Below are 17,222 nucleotides of genomic sequence, written 5' to 3' on the forward strand. Positions count from 1 at the left end.
GAGTCTTGGCATGTTTGCCAATATCAGATGATACATCTTAATCCCCAAGTATAAATACACATGGGTGCATATTCACATACAGAGCGACTACTTGTGACATACATAAGTATTGCACGTTAAATGATCATAGAAAAGAGCTTGTATGAATTTAAAAAGTCACTTTTATTCTCACCATTACAAACATACATTTGCTTTTCTTTAAAATTTACAAAATAATCAACGTCTCGTATTTCAGAGGATCTCCTTTGTGCAGTTTCGGGAACATTTCATAGCAACGGTAAAAACTTTACAGAACAATTTGCAAAGGACGCCAACAAATATCGTGCATGATCACATCAATCTACCACTACTAATCCACCCGTCTTTGTGCTACTTTGTTATATCGTGGCAGTGTACAGTATTCATACTGTATTGGTTCATTAAAAAGTTAGTGCCACAACTGTTACCGCTTTCTGATACACACCATGAAACCCTGTTACACGTGTGTCCTCATTAAATGCTCAGATAACGCTTAATGTGGGAGAATGCATCATGAATAGGGGGGCGTACCATGCTGTGTTCTTGCATCATAATATGTTTTCAGATTAATGCATGTTTTCTGTGCTGGTCAGAGTTCGTCTGAGGTGGTTTCAAGGCAGACGTCAAGAGTGCCGACACCTTCTTATCTCATAACTGAAGTAGCTTTACACAGCCACACCCACCCTACCATGTTAATGTACTTGAGTGACTGTGTTTTTGTAGTGGGGAACATCGAATCACAGCGTTAAGCCCATGTTCCTCCTCCGAAGTAATTATTTGTAAACAACCTTCTCTGCTTATTAAAAGAAGAAAGCCTCCTTCTGACTAAAAGACTCTTTATTCCTCTTCTCATCAATATTTCCCACAACAGTGCTTCCAAAAGCATTTAAAACTTTGTGCAAGTTACTGGAAAAAGTCTGTATAAATCGCTGTGGCAGCCTGGTTACTTTTCTGCAAAACTATGAGAAATGTTACAGTGTCGCGGTGATCAATCGAGATTAATTGCATATTTTCATCTTAATTATGAAAATGCTTGTATTAACTGATGCTTGAATGTAAAACAATGTAGAATTTACAGACACTCTTGTTGAGTAGCAGTGATAAGTTACAGCAGGCTGTCCTGTAAACAACAGATGGAACATGTATGCACTTACACACCATTTTGCACTTAAATGCATTAACGGAAACACAAAGCCCAGGCCAAACTAAAGAGCCACTTTACTCATTGTGATGATGCTGCGTTTCTGCTTTACTCAGTGGAAACAACTGTGATAGTGGTAGTGCTGGACAGTTTCCATTGTTTATATAAACCGTTTTTCCCCCCTCAGCTGTTTGTTTAGCGGACGGGTTGGTTCGCTGATGGCACATGACAGCAACACAAACAGTCAGATCAGCTGAGGTGTCAGACGCTTCTCTGCACTGATCGCAGTCTGCATGGTTCTTATGTTGTGATTTAATTGTGCTCAACTTTGAAAATTCGAGGACCAGGGTGCTTCTTTTTATTTTACACTTTTTGTGACAAACAAAACCACATTGATATGCACATAATTATGTGGACAAGTAAAATAACCTCATTTTGGATAAGTGTGCTCACACACCAATCTGTGGTTTTCAGGAAACAAAAACAATGTACAAAAGTGCATCACAGGACTGGGTTATGTTTTAGAGCTTTTAAATAGAGATTGAAATACTCCAATTTCATGTCACCGTGTTTACCATTTGGTCCAGAAAAAAAGCTATTGCAAATACAATTGGTGTGTGAAATGTTTTGAACGTCAGTACTCTGGATAACTCTGGATCAGATCATAGATAATATAATTGTGTAGTCTACTGTACACTTTGTTGTCTGATGTTTCCACCTGATTATTAAATCAGAGCTAAACACTAACCAACACAGATAGGCTACATTTAAGGACTACTGTGTTATGACTATTTAGCAGACGTGCGACCAAGTCACAAGGAAGACTCCAGTCTCTGCTAAGACCTGAATATCAAGTCCCATGTCCTTTACAAGTCATACTGTGGTCAATTTTAACAACAAAGTAATGTATTAAATGTACGTAAATCATAAGCCATTTTTAAAAGCATATTATTTGCATTTGTGCATTTGATCTTCATTTAGTATTTCTGATTCTACAATATTTTCTTTCTTTTTTTTTTTTAGATTTCTTTAATAAGTTTAAAAACTTATCAAATCCAAAATGTACCTGCACTTGGCAGCAAATATTTTAGTTCAACACTTCATATTGTCTGAAGCCACATTAAATTATCCTTTGGTATTCAGTGCAGTGCTAATGGTGATGCTGATTCAGGAAAAGGGGGGGGGGGGGGGGGTGGGTAGGGGGTCACAGGTCATTGCTGCTAAATCGAGTTGCATGTCTTTACTAATTTAGTTTGCCATTAATTCAATCAAATTTCTCGAGTCCAGTCTGTAACATTTTTGCAACGCGTATGATCAAACCACTTTCATCAGTTGGTTTATGAAGCTCTATGTGGAGCTTTCAGTATTACAACTGTTTCTTTTCTCTTCTAAATTGGCCTCAAAAGGAGTCTGTTATCATTTAAATGTGTATGAAACAAGCGCAGGCTCAATGATACAAGAGCCGGAGAGATTATTTTTAAAAAACAAACAATTAATACGACAGAAAATGTCATGCAACTCTGAGAGCAGAGCAAGCACTAGATTAAAAAAAATTTCTAAAAAGGTTTGATATAAAATGCTTATGAGCCAATCGTAATCTCAGTGTAAACTAACTTACTTGAAAATGCTCCACTTCTTAACACTACAGATAAAGTTTCTGTTTCACTCTCATTAGACATTATGTCAACAGCAGTGAGTGTGCACCCAAGATTTAGGGTCAGTGTAACTGTGGTCCTGCTTTGATACTGAGTTTCATTCTTGTGAGGACAGCTTCTGTCTTTACACTGGAATGGTTAAGTGGAGGACAAATAAGACATGTCAGTGTCAGTTTGAATACTACCTCCAAACTCAAGAAGCATGATATCCAGAGAAATTAGTTCTTTGTGTTAACACTTGGGCAGTGTGCTGTTGGCTCCAGCGATCAGGACTGATTTACAATTCATGAGGTGCAGCTAGTTCTTGCAGAGATTGGTCCTGTGTGCAGCTCCAGCTGGGTGGAGTCTCAAGAGACTCTCCACCTCTTTCTGGGGACATCCCTGCCTGAAAATGACAGTAAGAAACAAGGGAGATGAAGACAAAAGGCAACAGCTGTTCAGTTCCATCTGCCGTCACATATTTGGTAATTTTATGCCTTTGATGCACAGGCAAGAATCGAGCTTTGCGATACAAACCAAGGTACAGAGCACAACGCAAAAAGAAAACTCCTCATGCACAGCTGGCAAAAACGACCAGGTGTTAATCTGTCACAAGAACAAAAGGGTGGATATCAAAAATCTACACACTGGATTTAGAAGTGCCCAAATGGCCATGAGATAAATGAATATAAATGAATATGCTTAGGGCTGAATAATTCATTGTTTTCACATTGAAATTGCAAATTGAAAACAATTAGCATATTGCAAACTAAAGGCAGCCAATTTCTTTATCATATTTTCAAACCAATATCCTTTGTCCTCCACATGAGGAGAGTCATGGGGGGTGCTGTGCCAATCTCAGCTGACAGCAGCCACATAGAGACAAATAACCATTCACTCTTACACCTATGGTCAATTTAGAGTGTCCAATTTACCCAATTCCCATATTGCAGGTTTTAGGACTGTGGGAGGAAACCAGAGAAAACCCATGCACACACAAGAAGAACATGCAAACTCCATGCAGAGAGGGCCTTGTTTTCCGACTGGGTCACACACCCCGGTCTTGTTGTTGCAAAGGCAAGAGTGCTGACCGCTACACCAACCGTGTGACCCTTAAAACAAACATGTTAGACTCAATTCATATTAAGTTCTCCTCCCTGCATATGAAGCTCAACAGCTGTGAGGTCACCTTGGCAAACACAATGCAGAAGTTATGACTCGGTTTCTCAGGGGAGCGGGCTGAAATTATGCGTTGTATCATATGCAAGCTGCCATTGCTGCAGTAGTATCTCCACGCAATGTGTGCAGGTTTGCATGCACGTTTTTCGAATGTACCATTTTCTAATTTAATCTGTCTTGGCGTTGTAAAATGTTTCTTTTTTCACCAAAATGTCTAGAAAATTGGGAAGAAAATATGTCGTCAGTTAACCCGGCAGTAGTAAAAAAAAAAAGAGGCTATTATTTAAAACCACATTATGATGTGGTCATGATGGCCTCTGTGGCCAGAGGAGCCACAGAAGCCTCAGCAACAGGCTGCTCCTCCCAAAGTACAGGACCAACACGCTGGGGGACTGTTTGTCCCCCAGGCCATCAAACTGTACAACTCCTCACTGGGGGGGAGGAGGGCAAACAAAACAAAAATTACGAACTAAAACAAACACCTGTCCACAATCACACAATCAACTTTCATTTTTAACTTATTTCATTCTATTCTATATTTTATGGTGTTTGGTACCTGGGGTGTTTCTCTTTCCAGTCTCCTGTAAAGTGTGACTCTAATTTTAACAGTGCTGTGTGTGGATGTTGGAGCTGTTAATTTCCCCGAGGGAACCTCCCAAAGGGATTAATAAAGTCGTCTGTCTGATCGCCGCTGTCACTTCGACTTCATAAAACTCGATCAGTTGATTTACCTGTACATTCAAATACTCATTATTTTGTTATTGTCAGTCACTTGCAACCTACCTAGGAGAGGGCGTCTGTTCAGTCCCCATTAGGCAGGTAGGTGTTTCCAGGTGCTGACAAAGGCAGTGGGGATCAGTGAATAAGGCACTGTGGTGATGGAGTTCCAACTGTCTGATGTGGGGTCATAACAGTCTAACGTTTTACAACGCTGCGTTCCAAAATATCCTCCAACCACATACAGTTTATTTCCCGAGGCCACGGCGTGACAGCTCATCCGCTTGGATGTCATGTCACCAACGCGGGTCCACTGATTGTTTTCACAGTCAAAGCGATACGCAGAGGCAGCTGTGAATTCTGTGTCGCCACCCATGATGAAGATCTGGCTCCCTACGACAGCAGCTGCCGTGTAGCGCCATGGCTGAGGGCATTCAGCTGCAATAGTCCAGCGGTTACCTACAGGGTCATAGCACTGGACCTAAATATAAGAAACATGGGAAGATAAGACAGATGTTCTGTATTATGTCTGAGGTATGATCTGGGGCAGCTGGGTGGGAACTGTGACGCATGTGCGGAGCACCCAGGTCAGCTCAAGTCTGGTCCATCTGAAGAATTCCACTCTCCATCTAATTATCTCGACTTTGAAAAATTTGCTTTAGAAACTATTTCAGTTGAACTGACACATTTACATGCATTTTAAAAGTCCAGTTTTTGGCAGACAAACACAATCATAATTCTTTGTCTAATGTCATGTAAATGCACTGTCACCAGACTGAGCCTCATGTTTGAGGACATGTTTTGAAAAAACAGTTGAAAGCTGCTTTGGTTATTCCTCAGTGTGTTTATGCTGCCATTTACACATGGAAACTAATCTGGGATTTAATAGAACCTTTTAGCCTTGATACAGGTTAATGACTGATTAATGTGTCAGTTATCAGTTCAAGAAAATTATATTCCTAGTGGAAAAATGTGATGTGAGATAGGTCAATTCTGAGCAAGTCAACTGTGAATCCCATTTTCACAGAATCATGTGGCCCCAACAAAGTACTTATTTAAACAATCCATCAAAAAAAAACTTCAAATGTTTGCAGACACTGACGTTGAACAACATTTTTTTAAATAAGACAGACAGACACATGGATGGACAAATATCCACTAACCTTAGAGGCTTTGTCCCGGTGTATGGTGGACCCTCCAAAAACAAAGAGTTTGAGTTTGGCACTGACCACAGCTGCATTACTGACTCCATCTCTTAGAGGAGCCATCATGGTCCATTTATTAGTGAGAGGATCGTACCTCTCCACCTGGGAACAATGTTGCACAGAAACATTTACAGTTTCTTTTGTTGTTGTTTTTTAAACAGAGAATATGTCAAATTATTCTCATAAGAAGTGGATGTGTTTCTGACCTGTTTTAGGGAGACAGATGGAGAGGCTGGAAAAACTCCAGCTATGGCTGTATGACCACCAACAACATACAGACTGTTCTCCAACTCAGCTGAACCATGGCCAAACCTGAAGAAGAGCACAACAGTTATGAAAGTTCAAGGGTGAGCTTGTCACAAGATCAGAGCTGAGACATGGGTCAGCATTCAACACATGCTTGCCACCTAGACAAGGGTTTTAGAATGATTAATCCACATTATGAGCCATTATTCATCTGCTTAACCCCACACATTCAAAGTCCTTCTACATGGATATGTACTTTTATACTGCACATGACTGTCTGTTCACCTTGCTATTAGCATAGGTGCTCCTTTAGACCATTCTTCATGGACAGTGTCATAGATCCAGACGTCTTTAGAAACTCCGTTCTCTGATCCTCTTCCTCCTGTCACATAGACCTTGCAGCCGATGGCACATGCACTGAACTCCTTCCTGGGGCTGGGAAGGTCTGCTTTAGGTATAATCTCCTTTGCTTTATGATCAACCTACAAACAGATTGACCACAGAGATTATTCATTTTGTTTAGGGCCTACGCAGACCCACTTTGAGAAGTTTAGACAGTGACTGATAGACTGAGTGGGAGAAAGATATGTAGTAAAGGTGTAAACTGTGAAACACTGTTGTTAATGCCAGTGCTGTCACACACACAAACTTGACAGTTTCATCACACTGCACTTTGTGGAAACGTTTAAGGTAATTACATTAATTTGTGGTGTTACACTGCAGTGCTGCTATAATAGCAAAACACTGCTTGCAGTGCCCATGATTTTGACTTGCAGCATCTTGTCCGTATCACCCAAAACTCCCCTAACACGTTGATGCTTTCCCTCCTCCTCGGTCCCTTACTTGCTCTGTCTTGTTGCTGATTTTATGTGTCAGTGGTGAAGGAAGAAAGTGAAACATTTCTTTGATGCAGCTGATTAAAATCCAGCAACATTTTTGTCATTTAGAAATTAGATAACATTTAAGTGTGAATTAAGATCTTGATTTTTAATACTGTATACATTTCTTTGAAGATAAAACTGCAAATACTGGACAGAAATCTCCTGCCCTTATCTTCCAGCACGAGTATCTCAGAAACAGCTAAAAACCCAGTCATATGTAGACCACATCGCTCAGATCTCAACATTGACCCCGCTAACTTCACCACAAACTGAATTTGAGCAATGTCTCCCTTTTAGTACCATTAGTGTAGGCAAAGAGGATGCCTTATAACACAAAACTTTGGGGAACCTTGTCACATGTATGAATTATTCGTGGTTTACCTGGTATATCTTGTCACACATGAAGGTCTGGCCACCAAGAATAAGCAGGGTGTGTCCTGCTTTACGAGGTCGAGCAAAGGGACTCGTCACTACTCCGTCGTTCTGAAGGATTTTTTTCTTACACTGCATTGCTTCTTCTACAATTGATCTGTGAAACAGAGAAGACTGTAACTAACTAATTTCACTGTTCTTACCAAAACCTTGACCTAAAAACCTTGAACTAAAGAAATTCAGTAACATTCAGTTCCCATGGTTCACATCAGTTGTGATTTGAGCCATACCTTGGACAGCTGAGATATCCTGCATTGTTTGACATGCAACCTTACAAGCCATAGAACTGCCATAACTGTACAGAAAAGTTTCAACAGTACAAATACTTGTACGATCCAACACAAGTTTGTGTTAGGATCCAAATGTACTTCCTGTACAAAACACTGTAATTATTCCTTGTGTTAGACCAATATTTTCCAATCCAATACTTTTAAGGCGACTTTTCTGCACTCTTCCTTTTAAATGTGTTGTATGGATGATTTATTAATCGATTTTGTATATTTATGGATAACATTTGATGGGATTTGAAACGGGAAACATCATAACAAACGTCATTCCTAATATAAACTCAGAGTCAAGATAGATTTCTTATTCTTGGGGACAGATATCATGTTCACTGACAAATTCTGCAATGCAGGTTTCACAGTAGTGGCTGCTTATTCACAACACCCAGCTATAGCACAGCTTTTATTTTTTATTGAGATTACTGAGACCCAGAGTCTCACTCACAAGAGAGAATAATCCTGATGTAGTTTACCTGCTCCTCTTGTCAGCCATAATCAACTCTTCACAGGCAACAGCCTCCAACAAACACTCTGACGGCAGCAGAGCCAGCCTGATGCCCCTCAGCAGCTCTGATAAATGATGACGCCGATCCTCCAAGTCATATTGAACCCATCGCAATACAGAGTTGAACACAATCTGATACAGGGTAAAGGAACAAACGACACATATTCAAAAAGAAGCAATGGCGGGTCTCATAATTTTGGAAAAATTTAAAAACACTTAAACTGACCTGTTCATCCTCTATCTCCAGCTCATCACTAAGAATCAACTCCAGCAATTTATCTTTAGACAGATTGTAGAAATCTTCAGATTCTCTTACCTTAAAGTGCAGAAACCAGAGTTAATTGTCTTGCCACATAAACGGCATACTGTATATTTGCTCAACATGGATTGTATAGTGAAATGTCTACAGTATCTATGTTTTTCAACAAGTTATGCATCAAATAATCTACATATCACAATAAGAGTTAAGGCAGCTTCTACATCCACCAAAACAAGAAACTTTATAAGTTGCATTTTGTTGCAGGTATTTTTCTTTTTCTATTTGACAGGGACAGCACATATCAACATAGATCAGTAGCAAGTACAAAATGTAAACATGCTGGATTATACCAATGCCAATTCTCATCCAAAGTCCCTATGCAGGTAACAAAATATAACAGTACAAGTACACAAAAACTAGAGCTGAAGTATTTTGAATAAATATCTAATTGAGATTATTTTGTATTTCAATTAATTGTTCAGACCTAACATAAACTGTGTAATGTACACTTAAAAATAGTGCACATTTGGTGTACTGTGTTGCCTTAAGCCATCGTACTCAAAGAGTCTTGATAGTTTCACATGTTTAGCACTGGCTTATTGCAAATAATAAACTATTCCAGTATTTTTTACTTCCCTTGAAGTGACATCATAGGGGATCATCATCCAGTTAATTAAACGCTACATTATTATTTAGTGACAGGAAAGGCTGTCAGCTACATCAGTTCAATTAGACGGCTCAAAATCGGTAACAACGTTATCACTCAAATGCTGTTAAAAAGTAGTTTGTCATACATTTTTCATCAAACAACCCTGGTGAAAATAATGTGTATGCAATATAATCCTCATGGTGGAGAGTGTAATTTAGTATGTATTACAGAAGAATTTAATATAGTTGCATAATATTTTTGTATGTGTTTAATAAAAAAAATGTACAGATTAACTTTATTACTGTGTTTCAGTTCACTGAACTACAGGATTCCTCTTTTTACTGATTTAACTTGATTTAAAATTTTGTTTCAACTTTGGATTTCATTCACTTGCTCAACACAAGTGGTACAATCTTGGTTATGTCACAGGTCTGTACAAATTGTGTGAGAAAGTTAAGTGTCTGTGGTTTCTTCATTGAATTGTGATAACTGTGGGGAGTTTACTGGTCTGTAATAACAGTGGGGGAGAGGTGTCAATGGTTAGTTCAGGGGTCTGTTATAACAGTGGTTATTTATTACTCAACAGAGTTCAGTGTCTGCACTGAAATAACAGTGAGATACACAAAAATGGGGCAAATAAAAGAATCATCATTACCGTCTCATAGTGTAACAGACACATCCGCCATGACAGCTCGTATAGTCTTTTACACTGATGGGCATCTGACAGCAGCATCATCCCCAAGCAGTTGGATGAATGTAGATTTTTTTCTAAAAACTCTGCAGCTGCATCACGGATGTCGTGAAACTGCAGCATGTCTGCTGCCTCCAACAACGACTCTGCGTTTTCCTCATTTATGATGACTCGAGAAGAGTAGGCAAAGTCCAACAGTAGCTCCAGAATCTGAAGTGTTAGAGAAAAGAGTTTTAACTACTGACATTTTGCATGAATACTCCACCATGTGTGACACCATATGTAAATGTGCTAAGGGGGGGGGGGGAGTTTAATGCCCACACGCATTAAACTCAGGGGAAAAAATCCAAGCTTTGCTATTTAATTCAGGTGTGGAGAAAAAGAATAAAGAGTTTCCTCTGGATGAAGGAAGCAGACTCTTCCTTTCCTTTCCTTTCCTTATCCAAAAGCAGACGCTTTTGGATAAAAGCGTCTGCTAAATGACATGTAATGTAATGTAATGTAATGTAATGTAATGTAATGAAGGAGGTTCAAAGTTCAAAGACAAACACCAGTTTCACCTACTTCCTTGGCCTGGGTGTCAAAAGTCAAATGGCATCATCTAAACAGCAGTACTTTCACTTTTTATTCCTGTAATCAGTTCTCGTAAGTTTGTTCATTTACTAGAAGTCAACTTCACAATGTTAACACTGATCCACATACAATTCAATTTTTTCTCATGGTTCACAATTTTTCAGCTTGAAAAGAGCTTCGATTCACACATCGACATGCAAACAAACACACCAACAACAAACCCATCTGTACGCTCATTAAAAACATAATTTTGTTCTTGGAAACAGTCATTACGTCAGTGTGTATTTGAATAAAGGGCAAGTTGCCAGATTTGATTGTAGGTGGTCACAAGAGACACATCCAGAATGCATTTTAATGCCAGGAGTGTACAGCCCTACTTAGCACTATCTGGTCATGCTCGGATTACCGAGGACGGTTGTTAATACCAGGTCTGAACTGGATTGTGTAGACATACATCTGCATCAACACATTGCCAATCACCAGTTGTTAGGCTGATGATACCCAAGTGGAACATTTTAGTGCACCACCCCGACCCTAGTGTATAACTATCTCCAGCAGTACCTCAGGGTGTATGCTGTCTCTGAAATTGACGTCACTGTCCAGACTTTCTCGAAGCCCCCCACTGAACATGGCCTCAAAATACCGGCTACACGCTGCCAAGACTGCCCTGCAAAACACAACCATAGCAATTTGGATTTTTAATAACAAAAAAGGATGAAGGTCCAAAATACAACAAAGAGTTAGAACGTAAAAATATTACCAGTAACATGCACAAATGTTGAAAGCATGATCACCTGTGGCATGGAAAAGAGCGATCCCCGGCCCACAGCGTGACATCAGTGAACACGCACTGTTTCCTCATGGTGTTGAGGTGAGTCAGGACACTGTCAGGATGCGAAGGCTTGTGGAACAGCGAGATGTTCATGGAGCCTGTGCTGGTGCGGGATTTACGATTCTCATGAACAGTCACCGACATGGCAGCTTCTTCTGGTACCACCAGAGAGACACTTAGGGAATAATCTCTGCTACTGGGCAATGACAAGGACAGATCAAAAAACACAAGTGGCAGGGTTGATTACCTGTAACATAAAAGGACTGCAGGGGAAAGCAAAAGCAAAAGTTAGCTACCAGGATATTCACTGAAGCTGCTTTTAAAACAGCAGTCTAGTGCGTGCGTGTTGATAATATCATGTGTATTCTGGCATGTGTGTCAGCATAAAAACTCAAAATAAACAGTTAAAAGAATGGTATGAGCTGTGGACCAACTTGACCACAGATAAAGAGCTCCTGAAGCCTGTAAACTGTGACTATACTGTAGTTATACACCAACATTTACCAATGCAGAAACAGGCCAAATACAATATTCATACTCAGACATTAAAGAGGCAATTCAAGTTTTTTTATGTGGTTACAGGAGGCATCTTAAGCATCTTAAACTGGTATTTAAATGCAATTTATTGGCCGTTAGACATAATTTTCTGTCTGGAAAGTTAAGTTTGTAGACTGCTGACTCTCCCGCACCAAAGTCCACACAGAAAATCAGCAATTTAACATCACGGACAGAGGATTTGTTAATCCACTGCTGCCTTCATCAGTGTGTCCAAATATGTTATTTTGTGACTCAGATGTTTAAAATCCTTTGTTAGGAATTCCTTAAGTGGCATAAACTTACCAAACGAGGCAGCAACAGAGCAGCAGCTCCTGTGTATCCGCGACCTAAAAACGCGGATTTTCTCTATGGACTTTGGCACGGAGAGCGGAGCGGTTTACAAACTCCAGTAACCAGACATTCGTATCAGTCTAACTGCGAGGAAAAAGCAGTGGACATACTCAAAAGAAATCGTAGTCTCCAACGAGGGTCTATTCTCTGAAGTGAGTCTTTTGTTAAACGGCTAAAAAATTGTTTTCCCTTCTGTCCCCAACGGCAGCCATGTTATCCATATGAGAGCGAGTACCCGGCGTCCAGGCTGGTCCACGGAGACGGCGACGCGCGCGGCGAAGTCATTGTTGATAACAATAAAATGTCAACACCACATACAAATAACCACACTTAAGACAAAAATCCCGAACTACCCCTTTAAGTCTTACAGTGAAAGCACGTATTTATTGTGTGCTGCGGCGCCACTGTCCGTTCTCGAGACAAATACAGAGGCAGAAAAACATGGGAAAACAACTTACCCTGGAAAGCGCACGAGTGGGAAGGAGACAGCATAGAGCGCGAAGTCCCGCTTTTGTGAATAAAATAAACCATATTTTTCGTTGACAGAATCGCAGCGTCCACCTAGCAGTCCCACTGCTATTTGTAACTAATTCCTGCACACACAGCAACAGCCAAAGGCTGTTTGATTCCATCCTGAGTGACGTCCGTGCAACCAATCACGAGAAGATTCTCGAAGCGGGACGGCCTCTCAACTCAGAGAGCTGAGAGGAGGCGGGACCTGGACGGCCGTTGTACACGTGAGTGACATCTTTTTAGGCCAATCATCTTCTTCCAGTTCACGCCGACCAAATACAGGACTAATAGAAATGTGTCAGCGTGAATTTGCCACTCGTGTCAGCCAATGAGCTACAGCGGGGAGTTGGCGTTAATGGCGGCAGCAAAACAATAGCACGTTGACGAGTAGAGGTTTCATTATCATACATCGGCATCCGCTCGTTATCATTGTAAGAGAAGTCAAATGATTGTAACTGCTATGCTCTCAGGCGCAGGCTCAGGGGTAAAAAAGAAACATATATGTACACTGGGGTTTTTATTTTAAATAAAGGTCAAGCGTGGGACATTTGGGAGGGTTTATTGGCAGTCATGTGGTAGACACTACCTATTCGTTTGCGAATATAATCACTTTTAAATATATATATGTGTGTGTGTGTATGTATGTATATTTTTTAAAGTCTGGTTTTCAAAAGCATTCAACGGATTATGGCCAAATGTGAAAATTTAAATACAAATTGGAAAGCAGCCTGATTTCTGAGATTAAAGCCAGAGTTGTGATTTTTTTTAATCAGAATTCTGACTTCTTCGCAATTCTGTCTTTTTCTTAGAATTCTGACTTAAATCTCAGAATTTTGCTTCCAAATAAATTTCACATGTGGACATAATCCTCTTCCGTAGATTTCAACATGTACAACACACGGAATTCTATACCTTCTGGTATGCAAAGACCACTGCAGTTCCCAGACACACTTGGGTCTCAAACTCACGGCCCCCCAAGTTAATGTCCTGTGGCCCTACACTTACTTTAAATCAATAATGAAAACTGCCTGTCAACAATATTTTCATAATAATAGTTATAATATTCATAACACATTAGGTTACATTTATCACATTGTTAAATGTATTAAATGCAACATTTAATTTTATATAATCATGTCCAGTCTTACAATTTTACATTGTTTTTTTCTACTGCACTTTGGTGTTTTTGTTATTTACATATACATTTTATATCATGAAGAATTTTTGGGAACTATATATCAAAACAAACACTTTCACGTTTAAATGATGAGCAATATCATGGAGCAGTTTTGGGACCCAGAATGATCCTAATTCATGAAGTCACAAGCCACCTTTTAAAAGCATTCATGTTAATTTTACAATAATAGTGCAGTATATGCACAATGCCTCCATGTAAAAAACAAACAGGAAATAACTTTTAATTCATGACAGCATTTGCTGCTGCTCAAGACCACTTCAGGACACGAGGAGTCTTCTAATCAGATCATTTTCAATCCTTATTCACAATTCATTCACACTTGATAAACTCCGTACTTATTTATTTAAGAGAGAACATTACTGTACATTCCAAAACAGGAAGAGGACAGATAAATAAAGTTTTATTTAAAAAGGAAAAACAACAAACATCCACAATAAAATCCAGTCATCAATACTTTTGAAAGGTCATATTTTTTACACAAAAATATTTACAAGAGTTGATTTGCCCTTTGTTTAACATTAAACGTGAAATTTAAATTTGTACCTTGTGTTTTAAGTACAAATACATAATACATCTTTGACATACAGTGCAAAAACTGTAAAGGGTTAATGTGGCTTTTGAAAATCCCTTGTGAACAATTTTAATAAAACTCTAGTGCACACTCAGTAAACCGAAAACTGTGGGTTTTACTTCTCATTTTAACCATTCAACACAATGATCATCAAATATTGAGTTTATTTCTCCTCAATGTTTGTGGTGCTTGTTGTCTTTTCGTGACCACTCCCACAATTCATCTTTTGCATATACATAAAAGGAAAAAAAAAATAGCCAGTTAGACTAAAATATTTCAGCCTGACTGGAATCCCAGTTAGTCAGCTTTTTTTTGCACAGTGAAGTGCTGTTTTTTTTTACATTCATTCATTTCTTTATCAATAAAACGTAAAGAAGAGGGACCGTTAAGTAATGCTCCTACATGTGCTACATGTATCTTTTAAAGGATGAGGTCAGGCTACAGACAACAAGGTTTTGTATGTAAACTGCTGTTCAATATTCACCATAGTCAACGAGTTAATATGCTCCCAAACTTGAGATTGCCACAGCAAAGATTGCCACAATTCAAATTCCTAAAATTCCAAAATTCCAAGTTGCATCCATGTTCCACTAACACATACATGCCCACACTTGCAAGAATCGACCGTAACACAAAGGCTTTCCCTTTACTCCCAACTGAAATCATCAAGGAGGACCCAGCCCAGCACAAAATAAAGTCTTTAAATCCCCACCAATTAATAGTTTAAAATCCTTTTAAAAGTGATTTCAAAAATACAATAAAAAAATTGAAGCTTAAAGCTGCAGCCAGTGAAATACTTTGGTTAAAGTCTGTGTTAAATCGCTCTACATTCAGAAAATTACCGCTACCACGGTTTTGGGCCACAGGAGCCAGCACTGCACAAAAGCGGTGGTCCCATTTGCCCATGAGAAGCTGTGAACAAATGCTCCTCCCCTTCTTAAAGCGTTTTTGATCAGCGTGTGATGTAGGGAGGAGGGAGGGAAATGGTAACAATGGCAAAGGAAAAGGGAATTATTATTTTTTTTTTTTGTCATTTATAATGACCTAGCCTATCATGAAACAAAAAAATGAATCATGAGAGCTCTCTTGTTTTAGAAAAAACAAATTAAGGCACAGTTCATAAGTAATAACAGTCCTTTTTATACTGCTGTTGCAGAAAGTGGCTGCAGGGATGTGAAAGTGCAAAGAAACATTCTTCTCAAGTGTGAGAAAGTCGCCCTTTTGGTTTGACTGCTTCTGAATCTGAGGACTGAGGAGGAGGAGGAGACATTATTCCCTTCCTCTAAATGGCATTTAGAAGAAGGGCAGTGAGGAGAAAGCTGTGGTGGTTTAGCAACGGGCTGCTGTGCTTTCACTTTCAGGATAAGTCAGTTCCTCTCTGCAGATCAATGCAGGAAATGACACAATAGACTGAAGTATTACTCTTCAGAGACAGTGTGCATCATTTTTTTTACTGCAGAGAACAGGAGGAGAAAATCAATGCAGTGCAAACAAGAACTTATAAATTATTTCTGTGCCTGGATAAGAGGGGAGGAATATGAGTTTCAGGGTGTGTGCAGAAGAAAAAGAAACATAGCATATTTGGCTTAATAAGGAGGATGCTGAAATTAAACAGAGGTTTTTGCTTTTTGTAATTCTTGGTGTCCGGTGTCTAAAAACATTACTGTCTGTGTATACCATGCCTTGTTCCTCCACAATTCTCTCCCTCTACCTCCCCCTTGCACGAGCAGAGTCATTAAATTGGGGGAAACTGCACTGCTGGTGTGGTACAGGCTCAAGCATGCAACTTAGCCCAGCTTGGCAACACATCATCACATCATCAGCATCATCGTCAACAACATCATCTCCAGACATTACAGACACTTCACATATGATCGACGTGTGTGCCAATCTGATCGGAGATTTTTCTCTCCAATGTCGCCAAGTGCTTATTCATTATTATGTAAAGTGCCTTAAGATAATGTATGTTGAGATTTGGCACTGTTTTTTTTGTATATTTGGGGTCACATGCACATACAGTCTGAGGTCCTGGGAATCCACTCCAGACATATTCCAGTCTGACAGGTAGTGCCAGAGTCCAGAGAGAGCACTCTGCCTCCTCGTTCTGGCACTGGCAGTCATCTGGTTCCTCAGGAGGGCCAGAAGGTCATTCTGTGTGTGCCGTCCAGGTACTCAGCAGAAGAAGATGTCTTCATCATTCGGAGGATCTGACATCATCGTAACCTTGTTTTCTAAGGAGACACAAAGACGGCGATGTTTGGAAAAACGTTGTTTTCATTTTTCTGTGTTTTCTGTAGTTCAGGGAAACAGTCACACACAACATTGTATGATAAAACAATTAAATTCAAAGAACAATTCAGAAAGTATGATATTGTGCAATTAATAAAAAATAAATAAAATGTATTCACTTCATTATTCCCCCTTATCTACCAAAAGATTATATTCCAGGTGAGGGAACCCGGAGAACCCGTTAATGAATTCATACCCATCTGAGTCTGCTCCTCCTTTTTCCCCTTCTTCTTCTTGTCTTTCTTCTCTTTGGGTTTGGCCAGTTGCAGCAGTTTGGTGGAGAGCTGGGAATCCTGGGACTTCTCTGCTCCTTGAGCCTTAGATGAGGAGGATAAGGAAAAAGGGTTGAAGTTTTTGCCCATCCTCTTGGATCCGATGCGGAGGAAAGGTTCTTTGGTCGGCGCAGAGGATGACAGCTCCACCTGTAGATAATCCAGTAAATGAGAATTGTTTCACTGCAGAGGATTAACTCATGACACGAGTAGCTCACTATATTGCAGCTGTACAAATACACCTC

At 39.7% G+C, this 17,222-nt stretch overlaps 2 protein-coding genes across 8 annotated transcripts in view; both read right to left on the reverse strand.

The window, feature by feature from the left end:
* Window positions 1-144: 144 nt before the first annotated feature.
* enc2 (ectodermal-neural cortex 2) lies at window positions 145-12,757 on the reverse strand. Of its 4 annotated transcripts, none has more exons than XM_058645864.1 (12): window positions 12,593-12,757; window positions 11,209-11,436; window positions 10,976-11,081; window positions 9,806-10,051; window positions 8,469-8,558; window positions 8,211-8,374; window positions 7,403-7,550; window positions 6,426-6,622; window positions 6,101-6,206; window positions 5,853-5,996; window positions 4,756-5,170; window positions 145-3,199 (listed from the first exon to the last, which is right to left on the reverse strand). In XM_058645864.1, exons 2-11 carry the CDS (start codon window positions 11,388-11,390, stop codon window positions 4,784-4,786), a joined length of 1,770 nt encoding a protein of 589 aa, XP_058501847.1. In that variant the 5' UTR covers window positions 11,391-11,436; window positions 12,593-12,757; the 3' UTR covers window positions 145-3,199; window positions 4,756-4,783. The 4 variants fall into 4 exon arrangements, with proteins under 4 accessions (XP_058501847.1, XP_058501846.1, XP_058501845.1 ...); XM_058645863.1 differs by having other exon boundaries at window positions 11,209-11,439; XM_058645862.1 differs by having other exon boundaries at window positions 11,209-11,442.
* A 1,468-nt stretch (window positions 12,758-14,225) lies between these two features.
* Window positions 14,226-17,222, reverse strand: part of akap13 (A-kinase anchoring protein 13) — a 49,831-nt gene continuing 46,834 nt past the window's right edge. For all 4 annotated transcript variants that reach the window (XM_058644677.1, XM_058644675.1, XM_058644676.1 and 1 more), the window contains 2 exons: window positions 16,902-17,127; window positions 14,226-16,647 (listed from right to left, as the gene is read on the reverse strand). In XM_058644677.1, the coding sequence (XP_058500660.1) occupies window positions 16,589-16,647; window positions 16,902-17,127 (285 nt within the window). In that variant the 3' untranslated portion in view covers window positions 14,226-16,588. The remainder of the gene's footprint in view (window positions 16,648-16,901; window positions 17,128-17,222) is intronic.

The sequence above is a fragment of the Solea solea genome, chromosome 12 (assembly GCF_958295425.1).
Source record: "Solea solea chromosome 12, fSolSol10.1, whole genome shotgun sequence".
NCBI lineage: Eukaryota > Metazoa > Chordata > Actinopteri > Pleuronectiformes > Soleidae > Solea > Solea solea.